The 23,532-nt window shown below is 37.7% G+C and overlaps 1 protein-coding gene across 1 annotated transcript; it reads left to right on the top strand.

The window, feature by feature from the left end:
• Positions 1-13,441: 13,441 nt before the first annotated feature.
• On the top strand, positions 13,442-22,078 carry LOC104233311 (protein argonaute 4-like). The gene is made up of 23 exons (XM_009786699.2): positions 13,442-13,584; positions 15,679-15,918; positions 15,989-16,194; positions 16,286-16,513; positions 16,600-16,736; positions 16,817-16,914; positions 16,995-17,092; positions 17,224-17,380; positions 17,470-17,586; positions 17,660-17,767; positions 17,852-17,911; positions 18,031-18,144; positions 18,224-18,389; positions 18,475-18,587; positions 18,707-18,844; positions 19,051-19,181; positions 19,396-19,461; positions 19,885-19,948; positions 20,045-20,156; positions 20,232-20,305; positions 21,205-21,299; positions 21,414-21,445; positions 21,578-22,078. The coding sequence occupies exons 2-23, from the start codon at positions 15,688-15,690 to the stop codon at positions 21,751-21,753; spliced, it is 2,721 nt and encodes a 906-aa protein (XP_009785001.1). The 5' UTR covers positions 13,442-13,584; positions 15,679-15,687; the 3' UTR covers positions 21,754-22,078.
• Positions 22,079-23,532: the final 1,454 nt, after the last annotated feature.

Here is a 23,532-nt window from a genome sequence, read left to right as displayed (position 1 = left end):
TCCTGGTGAGGAACGCACCATGACATTACTTCACCGTGCATATTATTGGCCTCAAATGGCCGATGACGTTGCTCAGTATGTGAAGACTTGTCTAGTATTCCATAAGGACAAGTCGGACCGCTTAACACATGCGGGACTCTTGGAACCACTAGCTGTCCCAAAGAGACCTTGGGAAAGCATTTCCCTGGATTTCATCACCGGATTGCCCAAGGTTGGAGATCTAACAACTATCTTGGTTGTGGTAGATCGATTTTCCAAGTATGCTACCTTTATTGCTGCCCCACAATATATATCAGTAGAAGATACAGCTCGACTCTTCTTCTCTCATGTCGTCAAATATTGGGGCCTGCCTAAAGACATTGTTAGTGATCGCGACTCACGCTTTACTAGTAACTTTTGGACCCAACTCTTTAAGTGCCTTGGGTCAAAGCTGAGTCACAGCTCAAGTTTTCATCCACAATCTGATGGCCAGATGGAGCGGTTCAATGGCATGTTGGAGGAATATCTCCGTCACTTTGTAACCGGATCGTAGAAGAATTGGGTAAAGCTTCTGGATGCTGCTTAACTGTGTTTCAATTCACAAAAAAGCTCTAGTACAAACAAAAGCGCTTTTGAAATTGTTACCGGATAGCAATAGCTACTCCCACACATAGTCAATGCACCAAATATGTCTAAATCTCCTCGAGCTGCTAGCTTCTCAAAAGAGTGGAAGCGAAATTTGGAGATAGTGCGGAGCTATCTTGTCAAGGCTCAAAAGCGGATGAAGAGACATGCTGATCAGAATTGTCGCTTTGTTGAATACAAAGTAGGAGACAAAGTGATGGTCAAAATTCCAAAGCGTTACTTATTTCCGGGGGTCCATGACCCTCGTCTATTGCAAAAATACATTGGACCCTTGTCCATTGAAAGGCGCATTGGGAAAGTTGCATACCGGGTGGATACCCCAGCTTGGTGGAAAATTCACCATGTCTTCTATGTTATCCTCCTGAAACCTTTTCGGGAAGACACGGAGGATCCTTCACGGAGCCAGCTCACAATACCCAGTATTCGAGGGCCCAATTCAAATAGGAAAAGGCGTGTTGAAGCTATCCTTGATGATAAAGTGATTCATGCCTCAAGGAAAGATCACCAAGAGTTCTTGGTGAAATGGCAGGGCTGTGATGCAGAGGAGAACACTTGGGAGAGGGGAACAAACCTCAAAGCCTACAAGAGCCTAATTGAAGATTATCTTGCAAGTAAGGCGCCGAGGACGTCGCCAACTCAGGTGGGGGAGAATGTTATGTGCGGATTTCCAGTTGTGCCCCATGACCCCTTGGGCGAGCCCCGTGGCATCCTAGCAAGCCTCCCAATGCCTAGCGCCACGGACGGCCCCGTGGTTTTGGCCGCGCCAAGTGACAAGCGCGCATGTGCCTCTGTCGCCCCACCGATATCCCATGCTAGCACCCAACCACAGGAGGATGCCAACAGCGTCGCGCACACAGACAACGCCGCGTGCGCAGACCTTGATGCCAAAGACTATGTTGCTGACAACGGACTTGTTTCTGCCTTGTAGAAAACTAAGTATTTTTCATTGTAAATATAGAGTAGTTTTATTCCATGTACTTCCATTATGTTTCTCTAGCTTAATCAAGTCTAGTCTTGTAGCTTTGGTTTATTTTTTTAAGTATTATTAGGGGGATCAAGCAATCAAACTTTCTAGCAAGCAAACAATTCTCTGTACTGGTGTCTCTCCCCCTCGACCGCATTGCCTGTCTGTAATAGCTTTCATTAATGCAATCAAGCTTTCTTTCATTCTCAATCCTCATTTATGTTCTCTCAATTGCTCTTGACACTGGTTTTGCCGTACGACACTGACAATCTAGTCTAGCGTACGGAGGGGACTTCAGTTGGTGGACAGTAACTGCACTGACATCAATTGCTTAGCCTTACGTCGTCCTTCCAAGGAATCTCAGGAAGGCGCCACATAACATTATATATGCGTACATATGTTATTTTGAAAGTATTTTGTATATATAAAAAATATACAGGGAAATATTGGGTATCAACAGGTAGAAAGAGCATAATATCTGGCCTGACCTCCCCCTAGAGGGCGAACTCTACCTCCCCGACCTCCACCTTTAGCTGGCTGAGCAGGTGGGGTAGCAGCTGGAGCTGTAATCATAGCCTAAGAACTCTACAGGGCACGTTGTGGCTGAGAAGTCTATGGATGTGCACTCATCCCAAGTCTAGGGCAATCCCTCACTATGTGGTGTATGTCACCACACTCAAAGCAAGCTATGGGAAGATGTGGTAGCTGTGACTAGCTCGAGCCAGATCTGCTGGACTGACCTCTGAAAGCACCCCGTGCAGGAGGTGCGCTAGAAACCGGAGGTGCATAATAAGGCTCCTGAGGCCTAGGAGGAGCTGGAGCACTGCTGGCTGCTGGAAGGGCTGAATAAATGGGGCGACTCATATAACCCCTACCATGACGACCTAAAGCTGGGGCACGGGTACCAGAGAAATGGCCCAACTCTCGAGACCTCTTGGCCTCCCTCTCCTCCTTCTCCCTAGCATGCATACCCTCAATCCTCCTAGCAATGCTCACCACCTGCTGATAAGAAATATCCATCTCCAACTCATGAGCCATGCTAGATCTGATGGGGGGAATAAGACCCTCAATAAACCGGTGAACCCTCTCGCGGATAGTAGCAACCAAGGTTGGTGCATGCCTAGCCAAACTAGTGTAATGGACAGCATACTCTGAAACAGTCATAGCACCCTGGTGTAAATGCTCAAACTCTACGTGTCATGCGACCCTGACGCTCTAAGGAACATACTCTCTTAGGAACAGATCTGAAAACTGAGCCCAAGTCAGTGAAGCAGCTGCATCTGGACTGTCTAACTCATAGGTACGCCACCAATCATAGGCGGCTCCCCAAAGCTGGAAAGTAGTGAAAGAAACTCCGCTCAATCCTGAGATACCCATTGTATGGAGAATGTGGTAACACTTATCAAGAAATCCCAGAGCATCCTCCGATGCTAGACCATTGAACTCATGAGGCTTGTACCTCTTGAACCTCTCAAGCCTCAGTTGCTCCTGCTCGGAAGGCACTGCCATGCCCTCGGCCTGAACTGGCACTGCAGGAATAATCTCAGGGACCTGCTCAACATGCACTCGCTGCTTAAGAGTATGGGCGGCGGGAGTCTGTGCTCCTCCCCGGCCTGGGATGTGGCTGCAGTAAGGGGAAGCAACCCTGCCTGAGCCAAAGTGGTGTATATGCTCATGAACTGTGCAGAGTCTCCTAAAGGGCTGGAGTAGTAGTAGTAGTAGGCGTATTAGGCGTCTAGACTCCGGCTGGATCTGCTGGTGGTACCTCGGCAGCAGCTCGTGCAGGTGCTCTCGCTGCACCACGTGCACGTCATCGGCCTCTATCCCAGCCCCGGCCTCTAATGGCTGCAGTAAGGGGCGCGAGTGCCTGATCATCTCGAGTAGCATGGGTCTTCACTATCTGTGAGAGAATAGAAGATAGAAGTTTAAAATTTTGATGTCAAAATATCGCACGACAAGGAAATCAAATGAAGTGAAGATTTTTTCTAACAATTACATAGCCTCTCGTTGATAAGTACAGACATCTCCGTACCAATCAACGAGACTCTAAGAAACTGGCATGTGTTCCGTGGCTCCTATGAACCTAGAGCTCTGATACCAACTTGTCACGACCCCAGTTCGCCTTCCGTGAACTGTAGCGACGGCACCTAGTCCCTACGACTATGTAAGCCTAACAATGCGAAAAATAAACTAACTTGTGAAATAATTAATCAAAACTGAACAACTGAAGGAAAAACAGTATATAAAATGTCGCTCGGCATATACAACTCAACATCACAAGATCCTACAGTACTATCCCAAAACCCGAAAACTCACAGGAACACAAGCTGAAAGAAATATAGTAAATGCTCTAACTCCGGAAATGTCTACATCAATAGTATGATAGAAGGACTAACGGTACAAGATAGAATAAAGAGGGAGACTCTTCTGTCTGCGGACGTGACAGATATACCTCGAAGTCTCCAAAAGCTCTCCCTATCTCAAGGATGATAAACATGTGCAGTGGTACCTGGATCTGCATATGAAAAACATGCGCAGAAAGGGCATGAATACACCACAACGGTACTCAGTAAGTGCCAAGCCTAACCTCGGTTGGGTAGTGACGAGGAAGGTCAGGGCCCTACTAAGATAAATAAATAATAGAATGACAGGATAAATAAGCAACATAAATGAGAATCTACAGGGAAAATCTATACAGGATAATAAGGATACACTAACAGAAACAGAAATAAGGCAAACACAAGGAAATACCGCTCACAACAAGGATGATAACCGGGGATCTCTTGGTATCCCGAGGATCTCTTAGTACCCTCATCCTATACACTAGGAATCTTTTGGTATCCCGAGGATCTCTTGGTATCCTCAATAAATATGCTAGGGATATCTTGTTATCCCGAGGATCTCTTGGTACCCTCAATATGTATGTCAGGGATCTCTTGGTATCCCGAGGATCTCTTGGTATCCTCAATATATATATGTCAAGGATCTCTTGGTATCACGCATCCTCGGTCCAGATCATAAACACGTGTATGGGATCTCCCGAGATGCCGTCCCGTAGTCCCAATTTAAAACACACAGCAACAGCTCAAGAATATCAAAACAAATACTAAGTCCGTAACAAGTAAATAATAAATTCTAGCCTAACATGCTTCACGTAATGCAATTAAGGCAGTTTAAGCAAATAGGCAATTAAGTCCACTAAGCATGCTTTTCTAAACGAACACAGGCTATGTTTACAAGTAGAATAAAACAGGTAAGAAAGGAACTCAGTTTAAGTACTTAAAGTAAAACCGGATTTTCAACAATTAGCTCAAGTACGCGCTCGTCACCTCATGTACAAGGCATTCAATTACCAAATATCATATCCTAAGGGGAAAAGTTGTTGATACCCAATTTTTTTCTAAGTATTTTTTACACTCAAAATACTTTCAAAATAACATATATGGGCATACATAAGCGTGCCCGAGTGTTTTGGTATTTTTTTCAAATTTCTAAAGACTTTCAAAACCAATTTATTGTCTATTTTAGCAGTGCAAAATTCAATAATTATTCCCAAATTTATCATTTTGGTGAATAATTTATTTATTTCTCATATTTATACCAAAATATAATTAATGTGATTTTTTGCATATTTTTACAAATTTATTTGATATTTAAAAGCTAAATTGCATGTAATTGCAATTATAGCCTATTTTACAATTAACAGTATTTCATTTTTATTAAATTATTTTCAGTATTTTTAAATTAATACTTATAACTTATTAATTAGTTAAATGCTTTTAATCTGTTTTAAAAATCTTTTTAATTATTTTATATAAAATAAAAAGGGAAGAAATGGTCGTTTAACATTTAGCCTCATTTATTTCAATTACAGCCCCTTTGATATTTCAATTTTAACCACCATTTGACCCAATCCCAACACCAACCGGACCGACCCACTTTTTAACCTGACCCAACCCATAACCCAATCTAAATGACCCTACCCGATTCCCACCTACCCTTCCAAATCTAGACCGTTGATCATTCAAGATCAACGGCCATAACCCACCCTTCCATAATTAAACCAAACGACCTACCCTAATTCCTTCATTTTCCACCTGACCCGCCGCCTTTGAATCCCAAACGCTCTCAGATTCTCTCAAGGCTCTTCGGAACCCTAGCCTCCTCCCACCTTGTTCCACCGTGTTTTCGCCGGAGTCCATGGCTTCTCAGGCCATGAACAACCTATACTCACCTCCTCCGGCTCTTGCATGCCTGATGCTTGAAGGTTCGAGGCTAGACCTCGAAGGTCTTCACTCATACCTTCACCGATTCGAAGATTCCGGCCATCTCCGGCCATGCTCCGGCATATTCAAGACTCAAGAGAGTGATTCTTGACCTTTCCGACTCAAGATCGGACCTATTTCCAAGCCTTTCTCATTTCTAGGGTTTCTCCAAAACCCTAAGCTATTCGAGGTTCTTTCTTTGTTTGTTTGCTTAGATCTATGTTGCATATATGCTTTATTTGACATTTTAAAAGGTCTTCCCCAGATTTTCTTTTTAAAATCGTTTACCTTCGATTTAGGGTTTCTGAAAGGGTTTTTCAAAAAAAAAAAACATCTTTCTGATTCTTTCTGTTCTTTCTTTACATGTGTTTGTATGACCTCTTTTACTATGCATGTACTGTTCTTCCACTTTCTTTTTCTACTATACATGTTACTCCAGTACTCACATGTTAATTCGTGTTATGTTTTCCTTACTCTTTTACTATATATGATTACCGTTGAGTTCTTTGATTTTTGCTTTACTGAACTCTGTTTATGTTCTTTCTAAGCATGTTTCATCTACTTTTGTTTAAGTTCGTATCCTCTCTTCTGAACTTGCTTAAGCCCCGACTTTTCTAAAAAATGTTTTTTATGCTCTTAAATCGGTTTTCTTGCTTTGCATTTCAAACCTACTATTATCCCTATTTCAATGACTTGCTTTCTCACTTTCATGTCGGATTCAATTTTGAAACCCTAGGATTCGGGGGTTTCTTTTGTCGATTTTGATTTTTTGTGTTCGAGTTGAGGCTCCACTCTGGGACCCTGAACTCTCAGACTCGCTATGAGTCTGCAAATTGAACTTGTATCTCGTTGCTTATGATTCTGGACTTCTCTTCAATTAAACCCTCTTCTAAATAATTTGACAACCTCTTCTTGATTCACATATTTGTGTTCTTTATATATGAGAACATTCTTTTCAAAGGTTTTTACTAACTCATTGATTGATTCTGAAATCCTCTAATGGGGTTTGATTGATTGTCACTGATTTTCTTTGATTGAACCTCCTTTTTCTTGACTTGGTTCATTCGAATTGAGCTTGTAATTCTGATTTCTTGGCTATTAATTGATTTTCTTTCCTTAAATGTTACAGCCATGTACTGTCAAGACCCTGTCCTTAAATAGCCTTTATGTATTTACCCCTTTTGTGCTACTTTGAAAAGGCTTTAATCAAAATTCTTTCCTTAATTATCTTCTACCCGTTTGAGATCAAATCCCTTAACTGAAGGGAAATTCTATGTGATTGATGGTAAATTATTTTCTTACCTTTCTTACTTGCTTTTCTGCACTATAAAAGGGACTACCCTTCCACATTTTTGACATACAGACACACACTAAAATACACACGAACAAAAACATTTTCTTGCAATACTGTTTTAAATTCGGCTTTGCTTGAGATCTTTTGGAACTGCTGTTTACAACTTGGTTCTCTCAAGGCTTATTTTGCTTACTTATTTTCTTTGAAACTGGTATGTCCTTTATTTAATTTTCTGCCTCACCCTTATGTGCTTCAGACTGTTGTTTACTCTACTGCCTACGTTCAGAAATTTGTGTTAAATATTATCCTTCTTTGCTTCTATTTCTGTTATGAATCCTCTACCCATATCCCCTTCTATATGCTGAGTTAAGTTCTCGGCCTGACAGTATCCTAATTACTGTCCAGGCCTTGGCTTGATCCACAATGGATCCTAAATCTCAATGCTTGACTAGCAGGCTAGTCAGGGGTGTGCCAACATCCCAATTGCTGGGCATGACCACTAGCTTGCCATGTCTCTCTTTGATTCCATTCCCCCTTTTTGCACTTACACCTATTCCTAGAATCTTAAGTTTTGCCCCTCTCTCTTGAGCCTTCCTTTGGGACCTTGAGTTCCCTCTGAACTTGGACATCTGAGAGCTGGCATTTCCACACTGCACTATAATCTAAATCTGCAATATATTTGGGGTGTAAGCACTGCTTGGAGTTCCTGAAACTCCTTGGATCTCTGAAACACCCCAGATAAGAGAAGGCTTTGGAAATCTGGATTTCGGAAATGGTTCAATTTCATATTGTTAGACACTAAGTCTGAATTAGGCTGCTCGGATGTAGCTGATGATTTCTGATGTACTTTTAATTTCTGTCTTGTTTTTATTGGTCTATAATAATTTGTATAAACTCATGGGGATTTAGTGAAAATGGAGGGGGTTACTTTATGCACAAAGGGTAGAGATCATGCCTATAGGATTTAATTTTTGATCTATGCAATCTCACAAGTAGAAACCATGCTTATAGGATCTAACTTTTCGATTTCTGCAACTATGCATATAGATACCATGCCTATAGGGATTTGCGTTTCTGCATTTATAATGACATTAGACAAACCGTTAGGTTTAATGATAAACCAGCATATAAATATCATGTTTGTAAGGCTGATAACGTTTGAAAGGTATTAAAATCAGTAACTTGTAGAGATCATGCCTATAGGAACTTCAAATCGGAATTGTTTCACTCGTCTAAAATAGCACTGCCCCTTCTCGCTAAAACAAGCGACTTTCTGCACGTTTTCTGAACCCTTAAAACTTTTCTTGCAACCAAACCAGTGTATCTTTTTCCTTCTTGATAAATAATCTTAAATCAATGCATATTTTTTGAAAACTTACTGCTTTCCTGATAATTTGACAAACTTTTTTTTCCAAATCAATTTGAATTCACTTCTTTATACTTATCTGATAAACCTTTTGAATTAGTCTGCAATTCAGTTCTTTTGCTAAAACTCGGCAATTATTTTTCTTAAACAAGTATGTCTTCTGAAACTCATTTTAAACCATTTCCTTTGTATTAAGTCTGCAATCTTTTCTGAAACTTATCTTATTCTGCAACTCCTTTACAATCAGTAGTTCTATCCCACATTTAAGGTAAAGTTGACTAATTAAAGTGGTTCAGTCTTTGATGACTGCATTCGAGTAAGCCTCATACGGACTTCCTGTCTAAAAATATGAGTTAAATCAGTCCGTTTATCGCTTTAATTTTAAAGACCAAACCAGTACATGCGAGACATGCTAAACTCTATGGCTTATCTGATTTAAGGAGGTTTACTTGGGCCTTACTTGTTTATTTGCCTCCACTTTTACTTGTATTATGTGTTTTGATTGATGCCTTAGTATTTTGTCCTTTGAAACTCTCAAAAGGCCCTAAATCCCTTTCCCTTTCAGATTAGTAGTCCTAAATACCTCCGGGACTGTTAGGATTGGGACGGGTACTAGCATGCAATAAGTAACGAAACTCTTCGCGCTTTAATACCTTAACGGGGTGGGAAGGGTAGAATATGGATATGATGACCGGTGCGCTAATATCACGTGCGACCCCTCTTCTGAGGAGTGATTGCTGTATATTGCATTGAAGTGATCCATATTAATTATAAGCCTAGGACCCCCCTCCCTTCATGTGCTTTCATCACTTCTTGTAAAACTATTTAAATCTTTTTTCATAAATTTTTGCCCTCTCTACTTACCTTCGAAAGTTTTCAACCTAATTGCAATGTTATATGCGAGTCCTTATTTGAGCCTTGATTGTTTACTTGTAAAGTCACAATTGCAACATGGTCGGGACCACACTAGTGGATCTTGAGGGGTGTCTAACACCTTCCCCTCGAGATAATTTTTATCCCTTACCCGAACTCTGGTTTTCTAACTCAAACTCTTCTAAAAAAGTGTCATAATGCACTATAATTATTAGGTGGCGACTCTTCAAATTCCGAAACTCAATTCTCGAAAGGGATAGGGTTGTCCTTCCCAATGTCGTATACCTGATTTCTGACCCCACGGTTAGAGAAAAAGGGGGCATTGACAAAGGTCCCCCACACAAGGTTAGACAAGCCACTAACCTCGAACCGGCTCAAAATCAACTCGAAACCACACTTTTGCCACGAGTATCCGACTCCAAATGCCCCAAATCTATTCAATTCAATTGCATATTGTAAATAACACTTCAAGTAATTGATTCTACAATTAAATTCTAAGCTAATACGCGAAATCATGTAAAATGACGAAAACGCCCCTCAGACCAACATCTCGGAATCGGGTGAAATTTATATTTTCAGAAACCTCGTACTCTCACGAGTCTATACATAACAAGAACACTGAAATTGGAGTCCAAATGACCCCTCAAATCTTCAATAAAGGACTCTTAAACTCAAGCTCTAGTTACCCATTTTTCTCAAATTTCTCACCATTACTTAGGTCTTTAATCACATAAAAACGAGTTATGAAGTCAAGGACATTACCTCCAAGTGATTTCCCTTTGATTTCCTCAAAAAACCCCTCTTAGAAGCTTCAAACTCGGATAAAACTGATGGAAGAATAGTCAATTTTCGCAAAGACAACTATTTATATGTTCTCCCCAGCGACTTTCGCATTTGCGATCCTGGGACCGCATATGCGGTCCCGCTTCTGCGAACCAAATGTCGCATCTGCGACTTTCATTAAATCACTCAGGAACCGCATCTGCGGTCTTTCTTTCGCAGATGCGAACCCGTTTCTGCGGTGCAACTTTCGCATATGCGGAAACTGAAAGAGAGCCAAAAATTCGCTCTTGCGATCTCTAAGCCGCTTCTGCGGCTCCGCACCTGCGTAACCCAAACCGCAGGTGCAGTTATGACAGATACCAGTTGCCTTCAGCAAAATTTCCTCAAAATACGCTTTCGATAAAAAACCTAACCAAACCACGTCCGAATGACCTGAAATTTTGCACACACATCCCGAATGACATGTCGGAGCTACTGCAACTTCCGGAATTCTATTCCGGCCCTCAAATCAAAAGCTCACTATCGGACCGGAAACTTCAAAAATTCAAACTTTGTCATTTCAAGCCTAAAATAGCTATGGACCTCCAAAACACATTCCGATCACGCTCCAAACCCCAAAATCACCCAATGGAGCTAACAGAACCATCAGATTTCCATTCTGAGGCCGTCTTCACACTGTTCCTACTACGGTCAATTTTCCAACACTTAAGCTCTCATTTAGGGACTAAATGTCCCAAAACTCTCTGAAACTCAAAACCGAACATCACGGCAAATCAAATTAGCAGAAATAAACTTGGGAAAAGCAGTTATTAGAGGATCAGGACGTAAATTCTTAAGACGACCGGCCGGGTCGTCACAGATGATCATTTCATAATGCTAAATAAAAATTAATATACGAACAAGGCATAATTACTCATACACAATTTAGGTACTCATCATCAAGGGCTGTGGTGAATTGTATAAAATTCATTTATTTTTAATTAGAGGTCTCGGGCGGATAACTCACACCAAATAAAAAAACAAAAAGTTCTAATATTCATGAAGCATAAGTTGTTTTAACTTAAAGTTTAACTATATGCAATAACTGTATAAAAATAATTATACAATTATAAGGTAACTAAAATAAATTTCTATAATAACTATATTCGTAATTGGTCTTCCGAAAAGAATGATAAATTATATGCAACAATAAGTAAACTTATATTAATTGTTTAAAATATTTCTACAATGTCATTATATGTAACTTAAGTCGCTTAGATATATAATTTTTATTTACAATTCCTTTTTTTGTAATATTTTTTTATTTACAATTTCATTGCACGTACTCCTTGTTTTTTATTGGATCTTTTTGAAGTGTACTATATTTGCTTTTAGACAGTGACATAAACAAAGTTGAATTCAAAATTTTACGAAATCGAGAAATCAAAGACTGACACCAAAACAATTTTAAAAGGACCATTCTAACCCCATCTTGGTATTATTAATCTTTAATTAAAAAATATTCAAGGGATTTATTTTATTTTTTCTTCGAAAGGGACAAAAGTACATTATCCATTGTCCAAAAAAGAATCACGGAGTTTTCGATACGAGGGCTAGCATATAAATTACAGTATTAATTTAAAAATATTTCTTTAAAATTTTATGACATAAAGATATTATACATAATTTCTTATATTAAAGAATATTTAAAAAATATCTGAACAATCATGCTAAAGATACAACTGTTTGACCTCTAAATAGTACTATAAATTTAACTTTTTAAAATAAATAAGATATTTAAAATAACATTGAAGAACAGTACATGAGTTTTAAAAGTTAAATATTTTAAAAAAAGTATCTGAAAAAGTCATCGTTAAATATAACAAAATAGTTAACCCCCAAATGATATAATGCTCATATACATTAGAATATAGAGTAAAAAAAATAGTTAAGGCATCACATACAAAATTTCATCCTCTATACTTTAAAATTATATAGAAATATTTTCACCATTAAAACTTTATTCATAAAGTCAATTTTTAAACGATATAACGAATTCTGGCACTATTAACATGAATTTTTTTAAGTATAATATTAGAATACAATAATAATATATCCAGTATAATCATATAAGTAAGGTCTGACAGGTCTATACACAAGATAGAAAAATTATTTCGAATAGACATTCGGCTCAAGATAAACAATGCCAAAACATGTTTGACGAATACAAGAATATTAGTATAATTTAATTTATTAAAATTGACTATTTTAAGGTCATGAATTAAAATTTTTATGGATAATTACATGTTATTATTCTTAATGATCTGATCTGATAATATAAATTATTTCTAAATAATCCATCTATGTAAGTTAAGTCCTTTATGAAATCAATAAGTCAATTATACTCAAATTACTTAAGAGGCAAGTAATTAAATGTCATAATACATATGAGTGATGTTAGTAACCCGAAAAAGGTAAAATTTTATAGCAGGTAACAAAATTAATCGATTACATAAATTTAGTTACACCGTTTATGTATATGAGATAAATTCCAAGTTAAAACATTTTGATAAATTTTTATTAAACCCAATCTCATTTTCTTAGGCACATAGGGTTTCAACGCTACTACAATGCTTCGCTAAATCGAAGCGCCTCACTATGAAAAACTAGTTTCGGTAACGCTTGTTTAAGTCTTAAACTTTCTCGTTGATCGTTTTCTTTCTCAATAGCAAAATCGCTTTTAGCCATCAGCATGTTTTCTTTAATAATCATATCAAATGAAGCATTCTTGGTTCTGAATTGTTATATCGTTTATCCCCGCTTCCAAATGAAAAGATCCACCATCAAGCGCAGGAAATGCTATCAAAAGGGGTAAGAGTATCAATCCGTATTCAAAGAAAATAGTTTGAATGTGTAAATTAATTATGAGTACGAGTTTGAAAATTATGCAGAATTAATGATAGGAGTTTCAGAAATTTTACGAGATCTTTAAGAAATTCATTTTTACGAGCATTACAATTAAGTCGAGTACTCAAATTTATCTTTTATTAGGATTTAATTTATCTACATTTACATTCATTATGTATCTTGTTCTCACAATTGATTAATTTTAATCAATGATAACAATTAATTCTAAATATCAATTACTAATTCTTATTAAGTATTTATTATTTGCAATTATCTTTGATTGTGTAAATTACAGCATCATTGCATAAAAAGATTTTATTTTTATTTTATAGGGGGGAGGGACACGTGGTGCTTAGATAAAAAAGGGAAAAGGTGTAAAGGGCAGTATTTTAGGGACACTCGTAACTGTTGTACCCAACCCTATACTAAATATACACTTTTCTCAGTCCACTCTCTCTACAAAATTCACTCTCTAGTATTTTAGGGTTTCTCAGTTCGATTCTTGGTTCCTCCGTTTTGAGCGCCTAAGGTATACTCCTTATGGCGAAATTTTGATCTTTTCTTGATGTCTTTTTTTTCTTTTTTTGCTGTTGAATCAGTTTTTTCTTTTTTTGCTGTTGAATCTGTCAATGCTGAGTTAGTTTGAGTGATTTGGGTTTTTGTAATTTTCTGGGGTTTGTTTATTTGTGCCTAAAAAATGGTTTTCCTTTTGTAAAAAATTTTATGGAATTTTTGATGCTTTTTGTTTTTTCTGCTTTTGAATCAGTCAAATCTGCTGTATTTTTACTGATTTTGTTTTAATATTTTCTGGGGTTGGTTATTTTTTGTTTTTTTTAACTGTTTCTGTTGAAAAAAATCCCTATGGAAAATGTTTGATGCTTTTTGAAGTGCTGCTTTACTTTGAGTTATTTTTGGTTGAATATTTTCTGGGTTTTGTTTATTTTTGTGTTTTTCTTCTGTTTCTTTTGGTAAAACCTGGAAACTGTGAAAGTCAAAGAACAGAAAAATTAAAAAATAAAAATAAAAAGTATATTTTAGATTTTCTTAGTCTGTTCTTTTTTCCTTTTGGAATTTCTTGGCTTGCATGTGTGTGTTATGGCTTGAGTTATGGGGTAGAAAATTTTCTGGGATTTTTATATTTATACTGAAATACTGTTTTTTCCAAGAAGTTAAAACTGAAGTCAAAAATAAAATAAAAAACAAAATATTGTTCTGAGTGATTTTGACTCAATATTTTCTGGGGTTGGTCCATTTTTGTTTGTTATCTACCGTTTTCGCTCAAATTTGGTTTTTCTTTTGTTAAAAACTTAAACCCCAGAAACTGAAGAAGTCAAAGAACAAAAGAAACGGAAAGAAAGTAGGTTTCAAGATTTATGGTGTTTTGACCAATGCTCTGTGGTATTGTGGTTTAATACTTTCTAGGGTTGTCTGATTTTTGTTCTTTATAGCGTTTCTGATGAAAGCTCTCTGTGATTTTTGTATTTCTCCTTAAATGCTTAAATATGGGTTTTTTCAAAGGCGCAGAAACTTAAGAAGAAAGAAAAAAGTAAAAACAAAAGTTGGTTTTAAGTGTGAAATGTCAGGGTTTTCTTCTCTCCCTATTTTTTGTGGTTACTTGGCTTGCATGTGTGTGTTATTTCTTGATTTATGGAGGTTGGACCTTTTGTTGAGCAATGTTTGTGCTACAGTGGTTGAGTAGTTTCTGGGGTTGGTTTAATTTTTGTTATTTGTAGTATTTCAAATGAAAAATTTCAGTTTTTTTTGGAGTTAGTGAGATCTGTTTGACTTGTTTTTCTTTCTTTTTGTGATTTTCTTGGTTTGCATGTGTGTAATATGGATTCATTTGTGGAGTTTAACATTTTCTGAGTAGTACTTGTGCTATTTGATTTGTCAATTTCTGCATTTTCTACTCAGAAATCTCTTCTCTGTATAGACTGTGTCATTAATGTTATTGCCTAGTTATTTTACAGTAAGCTGTGCTTTGGTCTCTCCCTTCGAGATTTTGGTCTTCTTGTTTATTAGGTTAAAAACCTCAGGCTGAAATAGAATGGAGTAAAGAAATGAACTATGCTGCTGTTGTTTCTTTGTTCTTTCCAAATATGGTAATGGAGTGCTTTGTATGGTCTTAGTGATTCCTTTTACCTTTTCTTTGGGTGAAAAAGAATTTTTACTTTCACCTTATATTTTGCAATGTGCTTCTTAATAACAATTCTTTTTGTGAATGATAGTTGCCGTGCTTCACTTATTGGTGGCTGCTGTGATTTCTTCATTTTATTTTAGTTCTTTATCAGATGTTTTTGCAGTCAAACACTTGTCTACATTAGCCAAATGTCTGTGTATTCTAGATTTGTCATTTTCAGCTCTTATTACACTCTTTAAGGTCTTCTTACGGAGAGCGGTAGACCTTTCTGAATTTTGACATGTCTTTTATCTTGCCTTATGGTTTGGTGGATCCATAGCAGTTCTATTGGCTGGTGGTTTTCGTAGGGGGTTGTCTGAATTTACTCTCTTTCCTGATTTTTCTCACTACTCCACCTTCTCCCCAGAATACATCTTTGTATGGTATTTCCAGTTGCATTTCAATTTCATGTTTTTTAACATTCAGAAACTATGTTTCATACAGGACTCTGATATGGCTGAGGAAGATAAGAACGGAGCAGCAGAGGGTCTGCCACCTCCTCCCCCTGTTCCACCTGATTTCACTCCTGTAAAATCAGAACCCGAGCCGGTGAAGAAAAAGGCGGCTCCACGTCTTCCCATGGCCAGACGTGGCCTTGGAAACAAGGGACAAAAGATTCAAATTCTTACTAATCACTTTAAAGTGAATGTGACCAATGTGGATGGACACTTCTTTCACTACAGTGTATGTGTCTCTCTTCTATATATTTTTATGTCTTTTATTATTTGTTTTGGTTAACTCTGTTCTTTTGCAGGTTGCCCTATTTTATGAAGATGGGCGGCCAGTAGATGGGAAGGGAGTTGGCAGAAAGGTCCTAGATAGAGTGCATGAAACATATGATACAGAATTAGCTGGAAAGGATTTTGCTTATGATGGGGAAAAAAGCTTGTTTACCATTGGAGCACTCCCTCGAAATAAAATGGAGTTCACCGTTGTTCTTGAAGACGTTACATCAAATAGGTTGGTTTTCAAAATGGCTGAGCTTTACTTGTTTCCAGTGCCTTTTATAGCGGTTATTGACTGTCTGTTGTTCACAACTTTTTACATTCAGGAACAATGGCAATAGCAGCCCTGCTGCTGCAGATGAAGGTCCCAATGAAAGTGACAGGAAAAGGTTACGACGTCCTTACCAATCAAAATCTTTTAAGGTGGAGATAAGCTTTGCTGCGAAAATTCCAATGCAGGCAATTGCAAATGCTTTGCGGGGTCAAGAGTCGGAGAACTCTCAAGAAGCCTTGAGGGTGTTGGATATAATTTTAAGGCAGCATGCTGCTAAGCAGTAAGTTATCTTTATTTCTTTTCGCGAGAGGGGTTGATTGCATCTGTCTGTTTTCTCAGTTCGTTTGGTTGATGTTCTTGTATCAGGGGCTGTCTACTTGTTCGTCAGTCCTTTTTCCACAATGACCCGAAGAACTTTGTTGATGTTGGCGGTGGTGTTCTTGGTTGTCGAGGATTCCATTCTAGCTTTAGGACCACTCAGAGTGGCTTGTCTTTGAACATCGGTAATGACTCTAATAACTCAAGTTTCATACTTCTACTCAAACGAAATGAGTTTAATGCTGTACTGTTGCATCAATTATAGATGTGTCTACCACAATGATTATCCAGCCTGGGCCTGTAGTGGATTTTTTGATAGCAAATCAAAATGCAAAAGATCCCTTTACGCTGGATTGGGCAAAGGTAGACTGTTGTTTATGGTAATCTGTTTATCTAGTTACTTAAACTGTAGCTAAGCTCGGATTGTCTACACAATGTATTAGGCAAAACGTATGCTCAAGAATTTGAGGGTGAAGACTAGTCCAACTAATCAAGAGTACAAGATTACTGGACTGAGTGAGAGATCCTGTAGGGAGCAAACGTATGCCTTTCTTTCTTTGTTATTTCTTGTTATTTAAACAAGAGTGTATGCCATTCTTCCTTTTGTTATTTCTTGTTATTTAAACATTGGCATGGTTAAGTTGTAAAACTCAGCTTCATTTGACATTTTAGGTTTACCCTGAAGCAGAAAGGTAAAGATGGGGAAGGTGATGAAATTACTGTTTATGATTACTTTGTCAATCACCGAAACATAGACTTGCGCTATTCTGCGGATTTGCCTTGCATCAATGTTGGGAAACCCAAACGTCCCACCTATTTCCCTATCGAGGTAAAAAGCCTTTGGTGAAAATTAAAGGCCTATGTCATTACTTGTGTTTTGTGCATATATTATTCTCAGATTCTCTTTGTTCGATTCAGCTCTGCAATTTGGTGTCATTGCAAAGGTATACAAAATCTCTGTCCACATTCCAGAGATCTTCATTAGTGGAGAAATCTAGGCAAAAGCCTCAGGAGAGGATGCAAGTCCTAAGCAATGTAGGTTTTTCTTAATTAAAGGAATCTCTCGGAGTATTCCGGTGGATAGACACTAATTCCTGTTTTGGTGCAGGCCCTCAAAATCAACAAATATGATGCCGAGCCTCTGCTTCGTGCCTGTGGAATTTCAATCAGCAGTAACTTCACCCAGGTTGAAGGGCGTGTTCTTCCTCCCCCAAAGGTATTTAATTTATAATCACTTGGCTGATTAGATCATTTAGTGAATTTGGAAATCCAGTCTGACCTTACCCTTTATACATTTCAGTTGAAGACAGGTGGTGATGACTTTGTTCCACGTAATGGCAGGTGGAATTTCAATAACAAGGTGTAGAACTACTCCGTTTGAAATGTTTTTTCCTGCTGGATCGGTTAATTTATCCTCATAATTTCTTTAGTTTTGATGTCCATTGAATTTCCTATTAATATTTTATGTGGAATGGGCAGAGACTGGTTGATCCGACAAAGATAGAGCGCTGGGCTGTTGTCAACTTTTCTGCACGTTGTAACATACAAGGGCTAATCAGTGATCTTATAAAATGTGGAAAAATGAAAGGAATTGTAAGTTCCCTCGAATTCGCAAAGTGAGTGTAAAGATGAATGACTGATCATTGTTCCTTATTTTATAAAATGTGTTCAGATGGTGGAAGATCCATTTGATGTTTTTGAAGAGTCTCCACAATTCAGAAGGGCTCCCCCGCTTGTCAGAGTGGAAAAAATGTTTGAAGAAGTCCAGTCAAAACTTCCCGGGGCACCGAAATTTCTGCTTTGTTTGCTTCCTGAGAGGAAAAACTGTGACATTTATGGTTAGTGAGATTTACTTGTTATCTTAACAATGAACTCTTAACTGCTGGATGATGACTGATATAATTGAACTGATTGAACTCGAAGGACCATGGAAGCGGAAGAATTTGGCTGAATTCGGCATTGTTACCCAATGCATAGCTCCAACGAGAGTCAATGACCAGTATATCACCAATGTGCTTCTGAAGATAAATGCAAAGGTGAGAGTTCTGAGCATCTGGTTCTGTGCTATCATCCTGAGCATCTTCTTTTTTCCACCTTTCCTTGCTTCTTTGAAATCTCAAAATATTTCTCTAATCAAGTTATTCCTTCTTGGCAGCTTGGTGGTTTGAATTCTATGTTAACTGTTGAACATGCTCCCGCAATCCCTATGGTATCTAAGGTTCCCACCATAATTCTTGGGATGGATGTGTCACATGGCTCTCCTGGCCAATCTGATGTGCCATCCATTGCTGCGGTATGATCTCTGTCAATTTTCATTGAATCATATTTTTATTTCCTTTTTAACCAACCGGGTCTATGATTATTTCCTTGAGTTGGTACTTAAAAAATCAGTCACCTAATGTGTACAAGCGCATAGAGGGAAACATGTTGCATTTTTCTTCCCTCTTGAAATTTATAATGGCTTCTCTCTTTTTGTATTTTCATCTTTAACGTGACCAGGTTGTCAGCTCAAGGCAGTGGCCTTCGATATCTCGTTACAGAGCTTCAGTGCGCACTCAGTCTCCTAAAGTGGAGATGATAGACAACTTGTTTAAACGTGCTTCTGACACTGAGGATGAGGGGATAATGAGGTGAGTTTGCCTTTTCAGGTTTACCTTTCTCTTTTTTTTGGTGGGGTGGTGCTCACCAGTTTTTTTGTTTTGGGTCTCTACCATAATAAGGACGCTGCATCAACGGATATTTTATTTTGGTTAAATGTTCAAGCTACATTAAAGCAGTGCTCAGTTTGGAATTATCTACTCTGTTGTAGCATCTCCCAGAAATAATTATTTTACAAAATTGCAGGGAAGCTTTGCTAGACTTTTATGTGAGTTCTGGAAAAAGGAAGCCTGAGCATATTATTATATTCAGGTGATCTATCCAGCTGCCTTTCACATTTATTCTATTTAGTTCCAGCTAAATGTGTGCTGTACAAGTGTGCTATAATGTCGTGTAAATGCTCTAATATTGGCACTGACCTGAGGTGTTAAATGCTAAATGCTTTTATAGAGGAGTTCTTCAGTAACAGTCCACAGGTACTTGAGGTGTTAGCTATAGCCTCATCTGAAGAAAACCGCATAAAACATTTGTAAGGTTCTGGACCGACTGTTAGTTGATAATGCTGATTCTTAGTTGAAATCGGGTTGTCGTCAATTAAAGTAACTTATATATGGCATTTCGTTGATGGAAGTCTTCATCTGCATTTCATGCTGTGGTACTGCATGTGTTCTGCCTTTGTACATGTGTAGATTCTATAATTTTTGTTTTATTTATGGTCTTATTTAAAATTTTCAGGGATGGTGTCAGTGAATCTCAATTTAATCAAGTTCTGAACATTGAACTGGATCAGATCATTGAGGTTTAGTCTCGTAAATGCTATTTTGAGGAATAGTGAACTCTACTCGGGGAAACGAGATATAATTGTACTAAAGTTGTTTCGTTTGTTGATTAATAGGCGTGTAAATTTCTCGACGAGAAGTGGTCACCCAAGTTTACTGTGATAATTGCACAGAAGAATCATCATACCAAGTTTTTCCAGCCTGGAGATCCTAACAATGTTCCTCCAGGTACAACTCGAAGTCACTATAATAATTGCAACTAATGCACTGTATGAAGTTGCTTACACATTCACTTTTGTGCAGGCACGATTATCGACAATAAAGTTTGTCACCCAAGAAATTATGATTTCTACTTGTGCGCCCATGCTGGAATGATTGTAAGTCTTATGTTCTCTTAGTTTTCTTTTCTGTCTTTCTTTTCAGTCTAATAGTTTTGGTATTTCATACTTGAATTTTCTTAGGTTCTCAGCTATTATTGTTTATCCTCTAAAATGAATACTGAATGTGTTGACTGGTCCTCCCCTTAATTGAAAAATTATTGAGTTTTTGGAGCTCAGTTCATTGCTAATTACGATGGCTGAAGCAGCATAGTTAAATCTAATGCAAAAGGTTGTTTTACTGTATATCCTGAATCCAGTGACAGCTTTTCAGACCACTTCCAGTTGTCTAATTGCAAATTTGTAAACTAGTATTTTAGGGAACGTTAGATTATTTCTATCAAAGGGAAAAGGGGAGAAAGAAACAAGAAATGACAGTCATATTTCAACATCTAATGCTAGCTGATAACCATGCTCTATGACATAATTACCATTGAATTGTTTATGGTTTGGGCTGATCTCAGTCAGTTCAAGAAGATGCTAGATTTTGGTGAGTAACTTTTGGATCAGCTGTATTGCATTATTTGCATCGTCACTGTAATTTTTTTTATTTCCGTGTGTGTGTTTCCTTTTTTTTGGGGGGGGGGGGTTAAATCAATATCGATTTCTCCACACTTTGGTTTCATTGGCATATCTTTAGCAATTCGTTTGCCTATTTGTTTGGCAGATCGCCTTATCTATAGAATTCTGCATTTTTCCTTTTGAATATTCGTGTCTCAATTGACATGCTTGAAACAAATTTGTGTTTCAATTATTTTTCAAAAAGCTTAACTAGTTGGCATATCTGCTGAATGATGGTGAATCATTTACATTCAATCAGTCCACTGTGCTTCAATCCCAAATAAGATCTGGTCCGGTGGTATCTAATGATTCTTATTTGGACCATGGTTATTTTTTAGGGTACCACTCGTCCTACACACTACCATGTCTTGTATGATGAAATTGGTTTCTCGCCTGATGATCTTCAAGAGCTTGTTCATAATCTATCTTATGTGTAAGTACTGCATTAAGTATCTCCGAGTTGTATTCACAGCATCTGTTAGTTTTAATCAAGAATCAATTGTCTAATGTTGCTATATATAACAACTTTTTTGCATCATCCTTGCAGCTACCAAAGGAGCACAACTGCAATATCTGTTGGTAAGTGTCATTCTGTTGGCGAAAAACAGTAGTGCCAAATACGTTTTCTGGATAAAGAACTTTATCTTGTTAAATAATCGACACTTCTCCCTTTTGTTTTTCTATTTGCGCTCATTATTTGTTCATATGCAGTTGCTCCCATCTGTTACGCTCATCTGGCTGCCACTCAGATGGGACAGTGGATGAAGTTTGAGGATACATCAGAGACGTCCTCAAGCCGCGGGGGAGTTACAAATGCTGGTCCAGTTACCGTTCCCCAGCTCCCAAAGCTCGAGGAAAAAGTTTCCAGTTCCATGTTCTTTTGTTGAGGCTTTGTACTAGCCTCCTGCTTGCTTTTAACATCTGTGGTTAATGGATGTTTGGTTGTTTGTGAATAGTTTCAGTTTAAAACTCCAAGTGGTAGTCGACGAACAATTTAGGTGATATTACTCTGCCGTGTTTTGGTCTTGGTCTGGGACCATGTTGAAATCCCCATGACATCTTTTGGCTTTAGGGTACCTGCTACTTAAGCTATTTTGGATGATGCACCTCTGTTTGGGGGTTTAGCTGGCAATGACCATGTTTGGACATAGTTTGTGTTTATGATAATTTCTCGGATCTAGGTAAGCTGAAAATTATGCACTTGTTTCTTTATGAGCTTGCTTTTTGCATGACTTGCAAATACGATGGGAGGATTTCTCAAAAATGTTGTCGAACTTGTGTTGGATCATAAAAAAATGCATTATATGTGGAGGATCCGACACGCACTTGGCAATATTTTTGAAAGTTTGAGCATATAAAGCATGATTACTTTGGCCTCAGCGATGTTATTACTGCACCTTCCAAAGAAAGCACTAAATATTCCAAAGGAAGTACTATGTGACTCATCAAATGAAACATTCAAGGCTGATCCTTGTCATTTTCTAGGCCATTTCAAACCTTCATATTAACTGGAAAAAGAATTACTCACATATTAGGAGATGGTTTTGGAAAATACTCATCTAGCATGACAAGTGGTTGGGTCAAACTCCCACTTCTTTAAAGATTCAGACATATTCAGTTTGACAACATTTCCTAATGCAACAATGGCTGCCAACAGAGAGTGATACATGGAACCTCTCTTTTCTCCTAACCCATAACTCAGTTTTAGTTACTTAGGTCCGCTATTAAATATTTATACATATTTAATGGATTTTCTAATATAAATACAGTGTCTAGGCAAATATGATTTTGAATGTTTGATTAAAAAAGAATCTCTGTGGAAGGAAGTTGTTATGTGCAAATATGGCATGGAAGGTTATTGGAGCACAAAAATGACAAGACAACTATTTGGAAGAACATTAACAAGCTATGGCCGGAGTTATGAGAAAAATTACACACAAATTAGGAGATGCTTTAGGGAGAACTTCTGATGCAAAATGGAACTTGCAAATGAACCTGGATCAGATTCCTACATGTTTAGAATGGGATATATATTTTAGGTAAGTAGGTTGTCTACGTCATATCACTCGAGATGCGAACCTTTCCTGACCATGCGTAAACACGGAATACGTTAGCCAATATATTACATACTAGATTCGCCATGAAGAATTACACTTTTTTCTTTAATCAGTGTCAATCTTCCCATGTAAGTAACTGGTTTAGGGAAAGAAACTTTTGGTTGGTATCGGTATCAAGTTGTTGGAGGTTATTTTGGACTAAGAAGTTTGACTGTCCTGTTGGGGCTCAATATGTGCAACAATATGTTATGTGTTATAAAATAAAAGTAATTAGTTCTATTAATTAAACAAGAAACAGAGAGAAGGAATGAAATTTTTTTCTTCTTTCATTTCTATTGTGTGCTTTTACCCATATGTTACAAAGCCTTTATATAAGTATGAAAAGTAAAGAATCACTATTGTAAAATAGTGAGAGGAATGGCTACAACATATTAAATGTAATAGGGCTCAGCATGGGCATCCATATGTATTATTTTTAACACTCCACCTTGTACGTCCATGTTAAAAATAAAAATTTCAAGTGAAAGGAAAAAAGCACGTTGTTATTTGTTATACGCATTGCTTGTTACCTCATTAAAAACCTTACCAGGAAAATACGGTGGGACAAAA

The sequence above is a fragment of the Nicotiana sylvestris genome, chromosome 9 (genome assembly GCF_000393655.2).
Source record: "Nicotiana sylvestris chromosome 9, ASM39365v2, whole genome shotgun sequence".
Lineage (NCBI taxonomy): Eukaryota > Viridiplantae > Streptophyta > Magnoliopsida > Solanales > Solanaceae > Nicotiana > Nicotiana sylvestris.
The sequence above is the reverse complement of the archived record's forward strand: the minus strand, read 5'-3'. Positions and strand labels throughout refer to the sequence as shown.